Source organism: Phragmites australis, chromosome 18 (genome assembly GCF_958298935.1).
Source record: "Phragmites australis chromosome 18, lpPhrAust1.1, whole genome shotgun sequence".
Lineage (NCBI taxonomy): Eukaryota > Viridiplantae > Streptophyta > Magnoliopsida > Poales > Poaceae > Phragmites > Phragmites australis.
This window is the reverse complement of record NC_084938.1, coordinates 15395011-15414629: the sequence shown is the minus strand read 5'-3', so window position 1 is coordinate 15414629 and position 19619 is coordinate 15395011. Positions and strand designations below refer to the sequence as shown.

The 19619-nt window shown below is 53.9% G+C and overlaps 1 protein-coding gene across 2 annotated transcripts; it reads left to right on the top strand.

Annotated features, from left to right (window-relative positions):
* The first annotated feature begins 1699 nt into the window (after positions 1-1699).
* LOC133898348 (uncharacterized) lies at positions 1700-7504 on the top strand. 2 transcript variants are annotated; one of them, XM_062339015.1, is made up of 4 exons: positions 1700-2814; positions 4785-5705; positions 6559-6609; positions 7224-7504. In XM_062339015.1, the coding sequence occupies exons 1-3, from the start codon at positions 2097-2099 to the stop codon at positions 6582-6584; spliced, it is 1665 nt and encodes a 554-aa protein (XP_062194999.1). In that variant the 5' UTR covers positions 1700-2096; the 3' UTR covers positions 6585-6609; positions 7224-7504. The 2 variants fall into 2 exon arrangements, with proteins under 2 accessions (XP_062194999.1, XP_062195001.1); XM_062339017.1 differs by lacking the exons at positions 6559-6609; positions 7224-7504 and having other exon boundaries at positions 4785-5359; positions 5451-5569.
* Positions 7505-19619: the final 12115 nt, after the last annotated feature.

The window sequence follows — 19619 nt, the reverse complement described above, 5'->3', positions numbered from 1 at the left end:
CACTACCTTCTCCTCCGCATCCAGCAGCCTTGCTTCTAGATCCAATTCCGTCTCCCCTAGAGAGTCCAAAGAAGAAAGGAAAGGAGGCAAAGAAGAAAGGCTCTAAGAAGAACCTGCTAAAAGATGTCAAAGGCCATTGTAGCGACAAAGAAATCTATGAACATTGGAGCAGCGTGGACTAGTGCTAATACGAAATTCCAATATGGGAATCCCATGATGACGGTAGACGGCCTAACAAGGGCGGGAAAAGCATGTGTCGACCTGTATAATTACTACATACAGGCTTCTAGAGACAACAATACCATATCCATAGTCATACAGTACAAACAACGACACCTCTTAAGTAATGACGATAGCTACTTCATTGTGAGTTTCAATGACTTATACGACCTCTTCAACCTTGATGGCCTGGATGTTTCGTTATTACGGATCTTCACATTGTAAGTACCTTGAAACTGAATATTCATAAATTAATACCACTAAGTCTTGAATCTAACTATGTTCTTATCTGTAGACACTTGATAAAAGAAATAAAGAAGAATAAGGATTCCATCGCATGTCTTGACCCTGAGGCCGTTACAATATCGATCATCCAACTTCATCTCGACTACACTATGGACCATGTGGGCAGGACAATGCAACAATATTCCAAAATACAGTACCTGATAGGCTCCCACAACATCGGTGGCCATTGGATCTTACTGGTCATTTGCCTTAAGTGGGACTTGGTGTTCTAACTCGACTCGTCAAGACCAGTAGGACGAAAAGGCAAACCTGGAGAACATGATTACAGTGCTGTAAAAGAACTCCTTGAGGCGTAAGTTCTGCCTAACTTAGTTTACATACTTAACTTTTCTAACATTCGAATACTCCCTAACCGATCCGTCCTTATACAGGGCTTTTGATAAGTACATTCGAGCTCAACCTGACTACGTCGCAAAAACCGGTTGCAGACTGACACACAAGACCGGGTTCTCGGTAAATACTACCTAACAAATGCTCTCTGCTGCTGCTTTATTGGCATCTGAGTTAGCTGGAGTCTCTCTAATGCAGTAGAAATCTAATGTTCCTTTTTGGGATGGATGTTAACGGTATTGCCCGTAGGGATTTGAATGCAAAAACATTGTAAGATTCTATGGGTTCATCCCAAGAAGGATTCCAAGAAGGATTCAAAACATTGCAAGACTGGTGACTGCTGAGATAGCCAAATGTGCTCATCCCAAGAAGGATTCTCTAACAGGGATGTGATGATCTGACTTTATTACTTTAAGCAGGAAAACTACTACCATGCTGATGATAATCCTGTGAAGAATGGTTGGACCAGCCGACCTCCACAAAAGAAAACCATGGCTGGCCCAAACCTTCCTCTTCTAGAAGCAGTGTCGTCAAAAACCGGGTCAGACAACGGACGGCCGTATTCTAGAGGCGGTTGAATGGACAGGAGGCACCACAACACCTTGAACCCAAGGTCAAAGCAATCTCCTTTTCAGATCCTGACCACTTATTAAAAAACATGGAAAGTCTACAGTGCAATTAGGTGCCGTAGAACACAAAAAGAAACATCACTAATCAACGCATGCTATTCCAAACATTGACTTTACTTTTATATCCAAGAAGTCATAAACTGTTACCTACGTACGTCGTTATCCTGCGTATTAACGAAGACATGGATGAAGAAAACTATAACTCTTCATCATCTAGGACGCAGATGAAGAAAACTACAGGCATGGCCAGCCGCAGCTACAACTCATCATCGTCTAGGACGCAAGGGCATTGAACTGCAGCCATGGCCCATGGCCAACCCCATCTACAACCGCAGCCACAGCTACTCATCGTCGTCTACAACAAATAGGCATACAGGTACAACCATGGCCAGCTCCGGCTATAACCTTAGTAGCTACAGCACCTTGTCTTCTAGAACCCAAGGGCATAGAACTACTACAGCCACGGCCAAGCCCAGCCACAACTTGTCATCGTTTAGGTCACAGGACGATACATCTTCGTCATTGTCCACAGTCACAGCCGTGTCAAGGTACAGCTACGATCCCAGCAACAGCTGGTCATTGTATAGGGCATAAGGGCAAACAACAACAGCCATGGCCTGCCCCATCTGCGGCAGCAGCTACAGCTCTTCATCGTCTCGGACTCAAGGATATACAACAACTGTAGCCCCCAGCAATTACCATAGTAGCTACAGCACCTTGTCTTCTAGAACCCAAGGGCATAGAACTACTACAGCCATGGCTACCTGTAATGACGAAGATTCGTCATTGTCCAGAGTCACAGCCGTGTCAAGGTACAGCTACGATCCCAGCTCCAGCTGGTCATTGTATAGGGCACAGGGGCAAACAACAACAGCCATGGCCTGCCCCATCTGCGGCAGCAGCTACAGCTCTTCATCGTCTCGGACTCAAGGATATACAACAACTGTAGCCCCCAGCTATAACCAGAGCAACATCTCGCTATCGTCTAGGATACAGGGAGGTTCAGCTGCAACCAAGGCAAGCGGCAACTACAGCTCCTCATCGTCTAAAACAAAGGGGAATACAATCGTGACCAACTACAGCAACAACTCGTTATCATCTAGGACACAGAGGCATAGAGCCATGCCCAACAAGATTTGCAACTCGTCATCGTCTGGCACACAAGCGTATGTGATATCCAGCGCCAGTACGATCGTCAGACCTGAAGCTCAATACTCATCGACCAACTGGCATGCACAACAACAACGACAATTCAGCAAGCTGCAACGGCCATGGCCACAAACGCAGTGGCAGGCAAATCTGGACATTTGGCGGCTACGACTGAACCAAGGTACATGGCTGCATGCCTCCATCCCGCATCGATTCTCACTTTATCTTAGATTCCAAACCATTTCTCCTTGATACATCTTCAAATCGAAAGGCTTGACTGTCATAATTTGCAAATACTGTATAATTTGCGTGCTCCAATTAGTTACATCTTTTTACCCCTACAACATTCACTGTCAACCCGTGTTAAATTTGACCACAGATATTATCTAAAAGATGTGGTTAAAATATACGAAAATGATACGTATAAATCACTACATGAAAAACAGACAAAGAAGACACACATAAGTGACGGGTCATTACACGATCCGTCACTTATATCGTCTCAGATCGGAACCAGTTATTTACCCGTCACAGATAACAGATAATAGATGACGAGTCCTAATATTACCTGTCACCTATAACATTAGTGACTAGGCATAAATGATGGGTCTCTCTATACTAGTTATAAGTGACGGGTCATGTTACGACCCACCACTTATGACTTGGTAAAGGTGACGTGTCTTCTCGGGTCAGTCATAAGTGATAGGTCGTAATATGATCTGTCACTTATAACAAATAATAAGTGACGAGTATTATTATCACTTGTCACTTATTACTTAGATATGTTTTAAGACCTAGCTAGCCACTGTGCGTGTGAATAGTTACTCAACAGTTCTGTCCGTACAGTGCTAACGATTTTCACAGACTCGCTAGAAATTTTCTAATATCTTGTTGATTTGAAGTTTGAATTGGTGCTAGGTCTTTCAAGGTTTGCATCTCCCTTTTTCTCCTCCTTTCCTCCTTCTCTAATCCCTATTTGGTAAATTTGTTGTGCTTTGAGTTGTAATCATTTATTTTGCATCTTAATACAAAATCTTAGTACAACTGAGTTGTATTTATATTAGATTTGATACTAAGTTTTCTTGATCTACTGCGAGGTTCCACAAATTAAGTGTATTTGTAGGGAATTTTTAATTGAATGATTACCCACAAAATTAAGGTAATTCTTAATGAAGAATGAATGTTTTTATATTAACTGCTGATGACGAATAGAAGTTAGATATACCTCGAGACCCGAACTTGTCTAGAGTACCTGAGCGGGGTGAAGCATTTCATGAGTGCTGTCTTGGCGGATATGAAAGGTAGTGATAAAACGGCAATGTATTGTCCATGTCGTGACTGTAAGAATAACAGACAATATCCATACGCACTTGGTCATACATGGATTTGAAGAGAATTATACATGTTAGAACAAACATGGCGAGGAAGGCCTTAACGAGGGAGAGATGGATCAGGCCTAACATGCCAACAGTGTGGATCAAGGACTTACACCCGGTGAAATGGATCATGATCTCAGGGATGAGGACATATTAGGTTTGAATAATAATGATCTTGAGGATTTTATGGAGAATCTGCACAAGATGGTGCGGGATGTCGAGCGGCACAATAAATGGTGAGTTTACTAAATTCCAGGAATTTGTGCGAGATTTCAAGATGCCCCTTTATCCCAACTGTAAGGGAAAGTACACGTGGATATTTGGGAACCTAAAACTTCTATAGCTGAAGGCAACCAATGGTTGGACTGACAAAAGTTTCAAAGCATTACTAGATCTGCTAAGGGACATGCAACAGGAGGGGAATTTGGTGCCCGAGGGCGTCTACGACGCTGTAACACCCCAGGGCCGCCAGAATCCTGGGATGTCACTAAACTACGCAACCTACAACTTGCCATAATAATAAAAAAAGACAAGTTGTAGGTTGCGTAGTTTAGTGACATCCCGAGATTCTGGCGGCCTTGGGGTGTTACAGTTGGTATCAGAGCCTAGGCTTTAGATTCTATGTGAAATAAGGCTTAATTTGACACACTTGCACATGTAGGATGGGTAAGGGTTTGCATATCTTTGCTCCTATCGTGTTATATTTTGCTCTGTCTAGTGCTTATGCTTAATTACTTGAAATTGATGTTTGTGTTGTTTGTTTTGGTGGCTGTAGTTATGCCACCTAAGAGGCATGCTCCGGCTACACCAGATGGTGATGGACAGGCTCAGCTAGTAGCCGCGATGCGGGCAATGAAGGACGAGTTGAGGACGTTAAGGCAGGCTACCTCTGCTGCTGGTGCCCCTACGGGCGCTGCTTCTGGCGCTGCTCGTATTGTAGATGGTCCTGTCAGCGGTGTTTCTCTCATGCAGTGGGTTGGCATGAAGCTAGACAGTTTTGACGGCAGTGGTACTCCGGTTCATGCTGCTGATTGGCTGTCGTATGTGGAGGACAAGATGGAGGCTTTTGATGTGTTGGCTCACGATCGTGTTCGTTATGGGGTACAACTGCTGAAAGGTGAGGCTCAGATATGGTGGAAGGGTGTGCAGTCAGCTCGCACGGCTGCACATGGCCAGTTGTCCTGGCACGAGTTTGTCAGGCAGTTTGAGAGGAGGTTCTACCCGGTGACTTTCTTGGATAGGATGAAGATTGATCTGAATGCCTATACGCAGGATAAGAAGTCAGTTGCAGAGTATGAAGTGGGCTTCAATCAGATTGTCCGCTTCGTCCCACACGTGGCGCATGACGAGGTAGAGAAGGCAAAACACTTTCGTCAAGGTCTTAAGCATTCGATCCGCCAAGTGTTAGGTGCTTTTCCAGTGGTTGACTTCCGCACTACAGTGGAACAGGCTTTGGGTGTGGAGATGCAGCAGGTGTACACTGCTGACTTGCAGAAGTCTTCAGGTGGTGAGTACCTGCCCATGCCGGTCTACCCTCTGTACTTGATGGCACCTCCGACTACACCGACTACTCATTCGATGTCTCAGTCTGGGTTGTTTCGACCAACCCAAGCTACTGCTCCTTCGGCACCTCCAGTTCCAGGGGCATATGCTATGCCTTGTGTTGACGGCAGAGACTATGGAGACGTGGTGACAGGTATTATTTCAGTTGATTCGTTTGATGCGCATGCTCTTTTCGATTCTAGCGCTAGCTTCTCGTTTGTCTCGGAGGGTTTTGTGGTTTGTGCTAGTCTTTCTATGTAGAAGATTAGTCAGTCTATTATTGTCAGTTCTGCTAGAGGTCTTATCTCCAGTTCTTCTATTTGCCCCGGTTGTGCTATTCATCTTGCTGATGAAGCCTTTGTTGCTAATCTGGTGGTAATTCCTTTGGAGCCTTTTGACGTTATTCTTGGCATGGATTGGCTTTCTCAGTATCGAGCTGTTATCTCCTATTTTTGGAAGACAGTCTCTTTACAGGCACCGTCAGGTCGAGAGGTGGTCTTTCAAGGGAGTGCGGTGAAATTGACAGATTTCGTTGTCGAAGTTCAGAACTTGATTAGGCCTTGTTAGGGATATTTTATGTAGATCTGAATGATACAAAAGTTGAAGCTTGTGTTATGATCTACATGTCCACAAAATTTTAGAATTTTTTGTTGCGTATTTCTGGAGATAAACAGGTTTGGGTGGCTGCTGTTTGAAATTGACGACAGGTTTCTAGAGCTGTTTTGCTATGTCATTTAGGAGACCTTAGAGGCATGAGAAAATTGTGTCGTCACAACGAAAGTTGTAGACCTTGTTCTGTAGTTTCTGAAAATGTATTCATTTTCTGTTATATCTGTGGTAGAGAAATAGATACGAAAAAGATAAGTACTGCTGCTCCTGTCAAACTAATGCGTGTGTGCTGTTTTTGGTCGATATTTCTTGATTGAGGGTTTCAGGCGTAGAAGCGCTTTGTTTTATGTATTTGCATGTTATGAGGAGTATTTGTGCTGAGTTATGGTTATGTTTAGGTGGTGGTTCTTCGTCTCACACTTGAAGTTGGCCATTATCGTCGGTAGAAGGCAAGTAAACGTAGCTATGTTGTTGCTACCGTTTTGACTTGTTATTTTCATCACCTACACCTTTATTTCAGAACCATGACAATTTAACTGTGATTTGAACTTTATGTTATGCTTTATGTTTAAGCATGTTTAATCATTGACGTATATCTATCCTTACGTTCCTACAATTCTTGTGAGCTATATTGTTATTTGACTTGAGGATGAAGTTGAAGTATTATTGGTAGTATACTTTAATGCAATTGCAGCATATTTCTATCATGTGCACTTGTATTTGCATATGCATTGGAAGTTATGTCGTAAAGATCACGACTGTACTGGTACGCATCGTACGTTGCTCGAGGAGGGGTGCGATGTAAAAGAAGACAAATCATTGCATTCATATGCATTCTTGAAAATTAATAACATTTATATGTTATTGTAGATATGAAGTTACACATGTGGTTGTGATCTTTATTTGAAGTTATTTTTTAATGTTGTTAATACTATCCTAACATGTCTTATGTCTTGAGAAAAATGTATTAAATCGATGGTTAATCAACTTGTGGTTTAAATAACTTGTCAAAACAAGTTTGCTTGCTGGGATTTATATCTCACCCTTGCATTACTCTTTCCAGGTATTTGATGCTTGTCGTGAAGGGATAGGAATGTAGCAGCACGTTTTGCACTTCATGTCTATATTTTTTTTATCTTTGTGCTGTAATAATAAATAAAGTTTAGTTCTTAGAGTCGTACGTTTGAAGTTTAAAGTGTGGTGGTGAAGTTAAACTTAATATTTTCCTTTTGGTTCATGTTAGGATGTTTTTATCCGTTATTGTGATATTCTGCATATCTTGTTTATCTGTGTTAATGCTTCCGCGATGCTTATTTTTATAGAGGAGATGCTGCTATTTTTTTTATTATTATGGCAAGTTGTAGGTTGTATAGTTTAGTGACATCCCAGGATTCTGGCGGCCCTGGGGTGTTACAGACGCGAACAAGATAATTTGTTCTTTAGGACTAGAAATAGAATAAATACATAAATACAAGCAGGATTGTATCTTGTTTTGTGGAGAGTATGCAGAGCTGGATCAATCCTCCATGTGTGGAACCCATCGATATAAGTGAAGAAATGATGGTGGTGATGGAGATGGAGGCAAGAAAAGTAAAGGTGGTCTTAGGAAGGTGGTGTGGTATTTTCATGTAATTTCTCGTCTGAAGCATCTGTTTGTCAACATAAATGAGGCACAGTTGGTGTGTTGGCATAAGGAAGACCGTAAGAATGACGCAATGATACTACACCTGGTGGATTCCGCTCAGTGGTGAATTATTGATTCCACATTTGGTTGGTTCACCGAAGAATTGAGAAATATTAGGTTTTCTATGAGCACAGATGGAATGAATCCATTCGGTAGTATGAGTAACTCACATAGCACCTTGCCTATTGTATTGTCAATCTACAACCTTCCACCCTAGCTTTGTAACAAGCTGAAATACATTATGTTATCAATCTTGATATCAAAACCGAAACAACTTGGCAATGATACCGATGGGTACCTCAGGCCTTTAGTCGATGATCTTAAGAAACTCTGGTCAGATGACGTCGAGGTTTGAGATCAGTACAAGCAAGAGTACTTTACCTTGCACGCCATGTTGTTCGGTACTGTCGGTGTATCAGGAACCGGGAGTCCCTGAGTCCCGGGGCCAGGCCAGCCGTCCTCCACGTGTCACCACCCCGCGAGGTCCTTCCTGCGAGGTGAGGAAAGTCTAAGTTTCGGGAGAAGGTGCTCGGGGCCACAGTCCCTGGTCCCCGAGCACCCTAGTTCCCCGATGACCCGCAGAGTCTAAGTACAGGGAAGAAAGTGCTCGGGGAGGTGCCTGGTCACCCCCGAGCACCCTAGTCCCCCGACGATCAGATGAGCTAAGTTCTGGGAGAGAGTGCTCGGGGACTGCGCGCAGCAGTCCCCGAGCGCACGGTTCACCGAGGGCCAGTGTGAGAATGCTCGGGAGAGAGTGCTCGGGGCTGCGCGTGGCAGCCCCTGGGCTCTCGGTTCCCCGAAAGGTCTGTGCAAAAGTGCTCGGGTGAGAGTGCTCGGGGTTGCTCGTGGTAACCCCCGAGCACTCGGTTCCCCGAAGGTTCGTGCGCCAGTGCTCGGGAGAGAGTCCTCGGGGAGGTAACCAGTGCCCCCGAGCGCCCGGTGCCCCGAGGGCAAGGATAAGCATTCTCGGGAGAGAGTGCTGGGGGAAGTGAACAGTACCCCCCGAGCACTCGGTGCCCCGACGACCCGGAAAGGCCCCCGAGGGGCCCGCCAATGAGGTGTCAATCAGTCAGAGGCCTGAGGCCGCATTTAATGAGCGTGCGCGGCCTGACATTCCCAACTGCTCCCGCCACAGTGTCAGTTCCTGCCACGTTTTGGCAGAGAGGCATGGGGCTATTAATTGCACGGGTCCCGTCCCGTATCATCTGGTGTGTCTCGGGATAATATCGCCAGGATCAAGGTATTCCGCCTGCTACCCTGCCGTGGCAGAGGAACAAGACAGGGCGGGCACGCCGGGTAGTTCTGTGGCTGCCCGGTGGGCCCTCTCAACGGCGCCCGTTGCCAGGGCGTTTATGATGACAAGTGACCGGGCGTGCGCCGCGTTTTCCACCTTCCCGGTCACTTCGCCCAGAGGAAATGATGACGCCTTTCCCAGTCATGGCGTCTTGGAACTTGTGCCCCCTCCTTCCCATTTGGGGCATGTCGCAGCCAGCGAGTGCATAAAAGAGCTGGCACACAGAAGAGAACGAAGGAGGAATCGATCAAAAAAAAGCCCAAGCAGTCAACCGTGCCGCGACCAACGAAGAAGAGACTGTAAGCATCGAGCACAGAAGCACCAAGAACAAAACCGTAGTCCCTGCCCAAGAACAAGGAGCCTCAAGCTCTTGTTAGACACAATATTCTTGTAACCAGCTACATCCTTGAGGGATCTCCCTCAGGACAGTTATTGCATCCATATAGGAGTAGGGTATTACGCCCCCGTGTGGCCCGAACCTATCTAAACTCCGGTGCATTTACTTCCCTTTGCACTAGGTCGATCATCCCCCACCACCGGTCGTTGCATTTACTTCCACTTCCATTTATTTCTCCGTTGAACTTATTCAGGATCATCCCCCCGGCCGAATCTCTAAAAAGGGGTCTCTCGGGATCCCTACGACAGGAGTTAATCCTCCGACAGCTGGCGCGCCAGGTAGGGGGGAGCATCCCTGAATCTGTTTGTTTGTTTTTCTTCCACAGGAAAAAATGGCCGGTGGACACCGCCTCCAGCGTTCCGGCTCCACTTCCAGTGAGGAAATGCTGCCCGTCGTCCAGGAGGCCCCAGCCGCTGCTGCATCCCAGCAACAGCCGCAATCTGCGCGTGCGGTTTTCCCCTCCCAAGGGGACCAAGGCGCTGGGCCCAGCAGGGCCGCCGTCGCCGCTGTCGGTGCACCTTCCGACCCTCATCAGGTGGTCGAAACTCCGGCCGCCAGTTCCGCCTCTGGACAGCGCCGGGTGCCACTTCGGCGTAGACTCGCTTTCAGCGAGGCCGGCCCGGGGAGTGCGCTGCTTGCGGCGCACGCTCTCCTCAGGCATCCGCTTGTCCAGGCGACTCCGAAAACCCCGGAGGGTCGCTGGATCCAAGAAGTCGCTGCCCTGGTCGGTACTGCTCACAGCCAGGTACTGGCCGGCAATTCTCGCGCCACCACCCAGCGTGGCACCACCCGGACCGGCCCATCGACGGCAACGTTCGCACGGGCCGTGGGGCCTCCAGGCAGAGCGCCACCCCCGTGGCCGCGTCCGAAGCCCAGGACCTCCGCTTGCGTCTCAACGAGCGGAGGTGCCACGAAGATGCGCGCGTCACTCTCGAGCGCCAGCGGGAGACGCGGCAGGAGGCCGAGGCTGAGGACCAAGCTTCCTCTTTTCCGGCCCGCGATCGCCAGGATTCCCCGGCTCGCCGGCGTTCTCCGCCAAGGAGCACCGCCCGTTCCACGGGGTACGGCACCGGCTGTCGTGGCTTCTCTAATGAACTCCAACGGGTCAAATGGCCCTCCAAGTTCTGCCCTGAGCTGCCGGAGAAGTACGACGGGTCCATCGACCCCGTCGAGTTCCTCCAAATATACACTACGGCCATCCAAGCGGTCGAGGGCAGTGAAAAGGTGATGGCAAATTATTTCCATGTTGCCTTGAGGGCTTTGCCCGTTCTTGGCTCATGAACTTACCCCCAGGATCTATTAGCTCCTGGGATGACCTCTGCCACCAGTTTGTGGCTAATTTTCAGGGCACATTCACACGCCCCGGTTTGGAGTGCGACCCCCATGCCGTCAAGCAACAGGTGGGGGAGATGTTGCGGTGCTTTATTCAGCGCTTCAGCCAGGTCCACAACACCATCCCGCGGATAGCCCCCCACGCTGTCATCGTCACCTTCCGGTAGGGCGTCCGCGACGAGCGGATGCTCGAAAAGCTAGGTACGCACAAAATCGAAACCACTGAGGAGCTCTTCACACTGGCCGACAAGTGCGCCAAGGCGGCGGAGGCCCGGGCATGGCATGCTCCGTGCCCCACCACCGACCAGCCAAGTTCTTCCCGTTCCGACAGGCGGGAAAAGAAGAAGAGAAGAAAGCGTGAAGCTGCTCCTGTCGAACCGGCCCAGGCCCCCCCCATAGGCCGGCCCAAGAGCCCGACCGCCGGCAAGAACACCGGGCGGCCGCCGACAGATGGCCCGCGCCCGCGAGGGCCCTGTCCAGGGCCCCTCCTCGGGCACCGGCTCCCGCGAGGGCCCCGGCACCTACAAGGGCACCAGCTCCCGCAAGAGCCCCGGCTCCCGCCCAGGCTCCTACTCCAGCGAGGGCCCATGCTCCCGCGGGGCCTGAGCCAGGAAAATGGTGCCCCATCCACCAAACCAGATGGCACGATCTCACGGAGTGCCGTACGGTCAAAGGTCTCGTCGAGCAGTGCCAACGGGAGCACGACGAGTCCTGCGGGGGAGGCGACGCTGAGGCCGCCCCCGGCAACGCCGAGCTCGGTTTCCAGGAACCCGAGCACACCATCGCCTTCGTTGCGACGTGGCATCAAGACCATGCGGCGCGAAGTGTGCTCGGCAACCCCGAGCGAAGAGGCCGCCAGGCCCCTGAAGTGGTCGGACGCTACGATCACGTTCAGTATAGCCGACCACCCCACCAGTACTGCAGCCGTGGGGCGACTCCCTCTGGTGGTGTTCCCCACCATCTGCAATGTCAAGTTCGGCAGAGTACTGATCGACGGGGGTGCAGGCCTCAACCTCCTCTCCAAGGAGGCCTTCGAGAAGCTGCAAGTGTCCTCCAAACGCCTAAAGCCGTCGCTTCCATTCTGCGGAGTGACGCCCGGGCACTCCCTGCCTCTCGGGCAGGTCGAGCTACCCGTGACCTTCGGGAGTTGGGACAACTTCTGCACGGAAAACGTCCTCTTCGACGTCGCGGAGCTCCCTCTCCCCTACAACACCATTCTCGGGCGTCCGGCGCTCGCCAAATTCATGATGGCCGCACATTATGCGTATCTCACGGTTAAGATGTCGGGCCCAGCAGGCCCCATCTCCGTGACTGCCGACTCCGGCGGCGCTGTTTCCTGCGCCGAGCAGTCGTACATGGCTTTGGTCTCAGCATAGGCCGAAGTCGAAGGCTGCACAGGGGGCCCGGGACCCTCTTCATCCAAACCCCGACTCGCCACCGACGCCTCTGTTCCTACGAAGGAGGTCGTGGTGGGCGAAGGCGCTTCCCAGGTCGTCCGAATCGGTGGTGACTTGGGCAGCAAATAGGAAAGCGCGCTCGTCACCTTCCTCCGGGCTAACGCCGACGTGTTTGCATGGCAACCGTCCGACATGCCCGGGATCCCTAGGGAGGTGATTGAGCATCACCTAGCTGTGCGCCCGGATGCGCGCCGGGTGAAGCAGAAAGTTTGGCGGCAGGCGCCCGAGCGCCAAGAATTCATCCGGGAGCAGGTCAGCAAGCTCCTCGACGCCGGGTTTATCCGAGAAGTCCTCCACCCCGACTGGCTGGCAAATCCAGTTATCATCCCGAAGGCCAACGGCAAGCTCCGCATGTGTGTGGACTACACCGACCTAAATAAGGCTTGCCCTAAAGATCCTTTTCCCTTACCCCGCATAGACCAAATTGTAGATGCAACCGCGGGATGTGATCTTTTATGTTTCTTAGATGCAAACTCTGGGTATCACCAGATTCGCATGGCCGTAGAGGACGAAGAAAAACTGCTTTTACCACCCCGGTGGGGACTTACTGTTACATGTCTATGCCTTTTGGTTTGCGCAATGCTGGGTCTTCTTTCCAGCGCGCCATTCGCATTACCCTTGATTCGCAGGTTGGCCGCAACATCGAGGCCTACATCGACGATCTCATGGTTAAGTCCCGAAATCGCACCACCCTGCTCGACGACCTTGCCGAGACTTTCAACAGTCTCCGCACTACCCGCCTCAAGCTCAACCCCGAGAAGTGTGTCTTCGGGGTTCCTGCGGGCAAGCTCCTTGGTTTCTTGGTTTCCAGCCGAGGAATCGAGGCCAATCCAGAGAAGATCCGAGCCATCGAGCAGATGCGACCCCCGGCTCGACTCAAGGAGGTTCAGCGTCTCGCCGGCTGCATGGCGGCCCTCGGGCGCTTCATCTCCAAACTTGGGGAGCAGGGGCTCCCCTTCTTCAAACTCTTGAAGAAGACCGGTCGTTTCGACTGGACGCCGGAGGCCGAGCAGGCCTTCCGCGATCTGAAAAAATACCTCACGTCACCGCCCGTGCTGGTGGCCCCATTCGAAGGTGAGCCACTACTACTCTACATATCGGCCACTCCTCAGGTCGTAAGCATAGTGCTGTTGGTGGAGCGCAATGAGTGCACGGGGCCAGGTGCTGGGTCCCAGCTCCCGGCCGCCCCCGGGCACTCCCCCGTCCTCGCGGCTCCCCCCGAGCAGGGGGTCGAGCCTGAGCACTTGGCTCCCCCCGAGTAGGGGGTCGAGCCCGAGCGCTCGGCTCCTCCTGACCAGGGAGTAGAGCCCGAGCACCCAGTCAGCCCCGACCACGCTGCCAAGCCTCGGGGCTGCGACAGCCCCTCGGGTGAGGCCGCGGTCCGGGTCCGCCGGGTACAACGACCGGTGTACTTTGTCAGTGAAGTCCTCCGGGAGGCCAAAGCAAGGTACCCCCAGGCTCAGAAGCTGCTCTACGCCGTGCTCATCGCCTCGCGGAAGTTACGCCACTACTTTCAAGCGCACAAGGTCTTGGTGGTTACCACGTATCCACTGGGGCCCATCCTCCAGAACCGAGAAGGCACCGGGCGAGTCGTCAAGTGGGCGGTGGAGCTAGCGGAATTCGACCTGCACTTTGTCAGTCGCCAGGCGCTCTCCGACTTCGTGGCAGAGTGGACACCCATCCCCGAGGTCGTCCCAGAAGAGATTTATGCGTATCCCGGGCACGACGCTCCCGGGTACTGGGTCATGCACTTCGACGGTTCCCTCTCGTTGAAAGGCGCGGGGGCCGGAGTGGTTCTCAACTCACCAACGGGTGAAGAACTCCGGTACGTCGTGCAGCTGCAGTTCCGTGCATCCAACAACATGGCGGAATATGAAGGTCTCATCGCTCGGGATACGTCGCCTACTGGTCAAAGGGGACTCCCAGCTGGTGATCAACCAGGTGTCCAAAGAGTACTAGTGCACGGATCCTCAAATGGTGGCGTACGTGGCAGCAGTCAGGAAGCTGGAGAGGCACTTCGATGGCTTGGAGTTGCGGTACATCCCTCGCCGCAACAACGCTCTGGCCGACGAGCTCTCCCGCCTGGCCTCCTCCCGTGCGCGTGCCCCTGTCGGAGTCTTTGAAGAAAGACTCAGACGGCCTTCGGTCCTGCCTGCCGAACAGGACGAAGGGGAAACCTCGAACTCAATTCAGGGGACCCCGGCGGTGCCCTCAGTGGGAAGCCCCGTCAGGGTGCCGTCGTCCGGCGAGTGCGCTGCACTTGCTGAATGTTCTCAAGATGCCTCGTGGATGGACGACATCCGAGGGTACTTGAAGGAAAAGTTCCTTCCCGGGGATGAGGCATCTGCCGAAAGAGTTGCTCGGCAGTCCAAGCGCTATGCCATAGTAGATGGAGATCTCTACCGGCGTAGTGCAGGAGGTGTACTCGTGAAATGCATCTCCCGGGCAGAAGGCGGCGAGCTCCTCGCTGAGATCCACGAGGGCGAGTGCGGTGGCCATTCATCATTCCGCACGCTGGTTGGGAAGGCCTTCCGGCAAGGTTTCTACTGGCCTACAGCCCTCCAGGATGCTTCCGAGCTGGTTCGGCGCTGCAGGGCGTGCCAGTTCCACGCAAAGCAGATTCACCAGCCAGCTCAGGCTCTTCACACCATCCCCCTGTCATGGCCTTTCACGGTCTGGGGGTTGGACATTCTGCGTCTATTCCCCCGAGCAATCGGGGGCTATGAGTACCTCTACGTCGCCGTCGACAAGTTCACCAAGTGGCCGGAGGTGGTCCCAGTCATCAAGGTGACCAAGAACACGGTGCTCCAGTTTATCCGTGGCATCACCAGTCGCTTCGGTGTCCCGAACCGGATCATCACCGACAACGGCACCCAGTTCACGAGTGCCCTGTTCGGGGACTACTACGAAGACCTCGGCATCAAGCTCTGCTTCGCCTCCGTCTTTCATCCTCGGAGTAACGGGCAAGTTGAGCACGCCAACGCGGAGATACTGAAGGGCCTCAAAACCCGGATCTATGACGTGCTCGCAAAGCACGGGAAGGGATGGGTGGACGAGCTGCCCGTCGTGCTATGGGCTAATCGGACCACGCCAAGCCGTGCTACTGGGGAGACTCCATTCTTCCTCGTGTACGGCGCTGAGGCGGTCCTCCCGTCCGAGCTCACTCTAGGCTCCCCTCGGGTGCATGCATATTCTGAGGGTCAGCAAGAGCAGCAGAGGCGCGACAACGTCGACTACCGGGAAGAGCGCCGGTGGCGTGCCGCCGTCCGGGCGGCTCAGTACCAGCAAAGTTTGCGGCGCTATCACCAGCGCCACGTCCGGGCACGGTCCTTTGAGGTGGGGGATCTAGTTCTCCGACGCGTCCAATCGCGCGAAGGAAAGAATAAGCTATCCCCTATGTGGGAGGGTCCCTTCACCGTGATCGGGGTCCCACGAGAAGGTTCTTTCAGGCTGGCGGCAGAAGATGGGCAACCGCTTCCCAACTCGTGGAACATCGAGCACCTGCGCAAGTTCTTCCCGTAGATGGCTATGCTCACGGCTCAGGTCAACCAGGCCGGGGGCTACCACTAGCTGGGTAAGTCACCCAACCTTGTAAAATTTGTCAATTCAGTGTAAATGTTAATATGCAATCGTATGTCAATTTCGCTTTTCTGGATTTCGTATGTTTAATCTGTCTGGTGAGATGCTCGATTGTGTGAGAAAAGTTCGCTCTCTCTTTTTCCCCGCTGATAAAAGAATCCCGATTGGTATGCGCGCGGGCAGCTGCCGCTGACTTACGTACGATGTGGTAGGCTGTGGTGTTCGGTGTCGTGGCTGATCTCCGGGCACTACCGAGTCCCTGGGCGCCCTGGGTAATCTTATCGCTCCAGCCACTCGAGTAGTCCGGAGCTCAGGCCCCAGGGGCGGGCTGTCGGTGCTCGGTCTGGTCTGTCATACCCGGGCGCCACCGAACCATAGGACCTCTGGGTTATGCCTCTGCCTGCTCTTGTCCACCGGTCTGGGTATTCGAGAGGTCCCGGGTCAAAAATGAGAGCAGTCTATAACAAGTACCGCACTAACAGAGGGCACCAAACAAGGATTTTCTCCTCTTTCTCTTAAGTCACAGATCGATAATCAAAGCAAGGCAGCTCGACCGCAAGGGCCTCGATGCCTAGGTCACTGCTCAGCCCCAAGGGTCCGCGAGTGGTCCTACCGCTTAAGCATGAGTGGTCGAGATCACCCGACCCCGGGCTCCTTGTGTGCCCCTTGATGCTCGGGCGCCCCGGCTGTGGGAACCAAGTCCCCGGCCACCCCTAGCTCGGAGCGCACGCCCCTCCTGGATCGGTTGGCCGGAAGGCCGACAGCTGTCTGGTGAGTGGTTAAATTCAGACGAATTTACATCCAAAAGTATTTTGTTCTCGAGTCGTCCTCGGGGGCCCTCACATTCTAATCTGCCCGGTGAGATGGTCTCCTCGCGCACAAAACCCTACCGTGTGTCTGCTTATTCCTAGAATGACATAACGGTCCGTAGAAAGGTGTACCGTACATGCGGTAATGTCCGATCGAAGTCTTTCATGGTGGTCGTGGTGTTCGGTCCGCTTTTAAGGGCCCCGAGCACTACCGAGTCCCTGGGCGCCCTGGGTAATCCTATCGCTCGAGCCACTCGAGTAGTCCAGAGCCTAGGCCTCAGGGGCGGTCTGTCGATGCTCGGTTCGATCCATCTTAAGCCCGGGCACCACCGAACCATGGGGACTCTTGGTCACATTTCCGCCCGCGCGTGTCTCCGGTCTGCTGACTGAGTGGTCGCAAGGTGAAAAAGTGTTCACCGGTCATGGCGTGCTCCACGCTGGATCGACCTATCTTCCGAGCAAGGAAGTTCGTGTCTTTGTCTTTTGACTTAGCCAATGCGGACTCGCGAGGGCTCAGGGGCTGAACACGCCGAGAAGGACGATCGGGACGACTTTGTTCTTGGGGACAGAAAGGTCAGGGTCGGACCGACTAAGTACTTCCTGAGACATCAAGGCAAAACATCAGAAAAGGTACTAAGTACTCGAGGATATCGGAGTTGCGAACCCAAAGAAAAGCTTCCATTATATTCACAAGGAGAATAAAGCATTTCTAAGGGATCACTCCCGTATTTACATAAACACCAAAATAAAAGAAAAAGAAACTACTACAAAAGCCTAATCGGAGGCAGAGTCGGCGTCGGAGTCGTCTTGGCCATCCCCGGGGGCTGGCGGCGGCAGCACTGCCCGCCTGAAGCCGGCGCCACCACGGCAGCGGTGCCCCGAACCGCTTCCCGGGCGGCCTCTCCCTCGGCTTCGACTAATCCTTCCCGCGCTGGTTCCAGCGGAAAGTTCGAGTCTCTGCTCCAGTAGCAGGCCAGGACGTGCTCGGCCACCGCTTGGGCCAAGCTGCGTCCTTCCCGGGCGGCAAGTTCCTGGATGGCCCAGGGCAGTGCCTCGAGGCGCTCGCAGACTTGTTGAAGTCCCAAGACGTGTCGTCCGGGGGCATCGCACTTCTCGTCCGCGACGAGTCACCCAAGGCCGGCCCTCTCCATGGCCCACCGCATCCGCCGGAGTACGTCCTCCAACATCTGCTGCAGGTTGACCCGCGAGACAAAGGTAGCCTCGAGCTTCTCCTTCGCAGCCCGTAGCTGCTCCTCGAGACCCTGGCCCCCGGCCGCACCAGAAGCGCCGGCGCCGGATGCGAGGCCGGCGGCTTGCTTTGCCTACGCCACCAGTTCGGATAGAGCCCGCTCGCGGGCAGTCAGCTCCGCCTCGTGCTTAGCATTCTCCTCCTCCCTGGCAGCGACGGCTGCCGCCGCCTCGGCAGCCTCCCCCTCCCGGTGGGGCAGCAAGTCCTCCCGGGCGCCCAGGTTCGCCGCCATGTTTTCAGCGTCGAACTCCCAAAGGGTCAGGTCAGCTTCGTGGGCCTCCATCGCCCACTCGCGGCTCGCGACCGCATCCTCCCGCTCTTGCGCCCGCCTCTCCCTGGCAAGGGCCTCGGCAGCCTGCTGCCGCGATGCCTCAGCTAGGCGGGCGGCGTCTTCTCGCTCCCGCGCAGCTTCTGTGCGGGCGCTCCCCAAAACCTCCCGCTCCCGCGCGATCTCCGCGCTGGTATCTTCCAAAAGCTCCCGCTCCCGCACGATCTCCGCGCGGGTATCTTCCAAAAGCTTCTGCTCCCGAACAGCCGCCGCGCGGGCCTCGTCCATGGCGCTTCGTTCCTCCTCATTGGCAGCATGCTGCGCGGCGAGGCGGGACTCGAAGGCGCGCCGGGCGGCAGCGAGCTGCGCCCTCTCCGAGTCTAGCCTGGCGTACTCTGCTCCAAGCTGCCCCTCCTTCGCGTCCACCGCCGCGTCCAGCCGCTCGACCGCCACCTGGACGCCATCGATCGCGGCCAGGAAGGGGTCGGCAGGCCGGCTAGGCGCCGGTGGAGCGCTGGCTTCCCTGCGACCTGCCTCCGGGGGGTTCGGGGTCCCCGAGGTTTGCAACACCATCATCTACCCCGGGCTCGGCAGGCCCAGGGTAGGTTCGACTGGCGCCGGGCGCTCGGGTGATGGCAGCGTCCCCGCCTCGGCCACCGCATCCGCTGGCCTCGTCAAGGCCACTGCTTCCGCCATCATCCGCCCCGGGCTCTGCACGCCCGGGGTAGGTTCCACCGGCGCCGAGGGTTCCGGCGACGGCTGTGTCCCCGCCTCGGCCGCCGCTTCCACCGTCCTCGCCTCGGCCGCAGCTTCTGTTGGCCCTGCCGACATCGCCGCGTCTGCCTGCCTCGGCTCCGCCGGCCGGCTTGGCTCGGGTGCTGGTGCCGGCGCCGGCGCCGGCGCTCCTTCAGCCTCAGCGGCGCCCGTGGGTGGCATGTAGGAGGCAGACGAAGGTCAAAACCGAAGCTTAGTTCGGGCAGAGAGCGCCCAAGAAAGAACGAAGAATGAAACTTACGCGGTCATAGTCCCCCGGTACTGCCATTTGGCCGCCGGGAGCCTGAACTCCGGGCCCGGCAGCGCCGGCCCGGAATCCTCCCGTCTCCTCTTCCGCTGGGGGCTCGGCGGGGGCGCCGCGCGGTCTCTGGGCACCGGGTCAGGCCCCATCCGTACAAGGAGCGGCTCCAAGACCGGGAATGCCGCCGCTGCCGATGGCGACGGCGGTTACTCTAGTGCGGGGATGTGGACCCGGGGGTGCTTCCCCCGGTTTCTCGGCGCCGCCGCCACTGCGCTGTCGGCGGTGCCCTCTTCTCCGGTGCGGCGGCTGCTACCCACAGCGGCTCGCTGCATGTGGCGCCTGGGCCACCGGCCCGCACCGGGCTGCTCGCGGCCC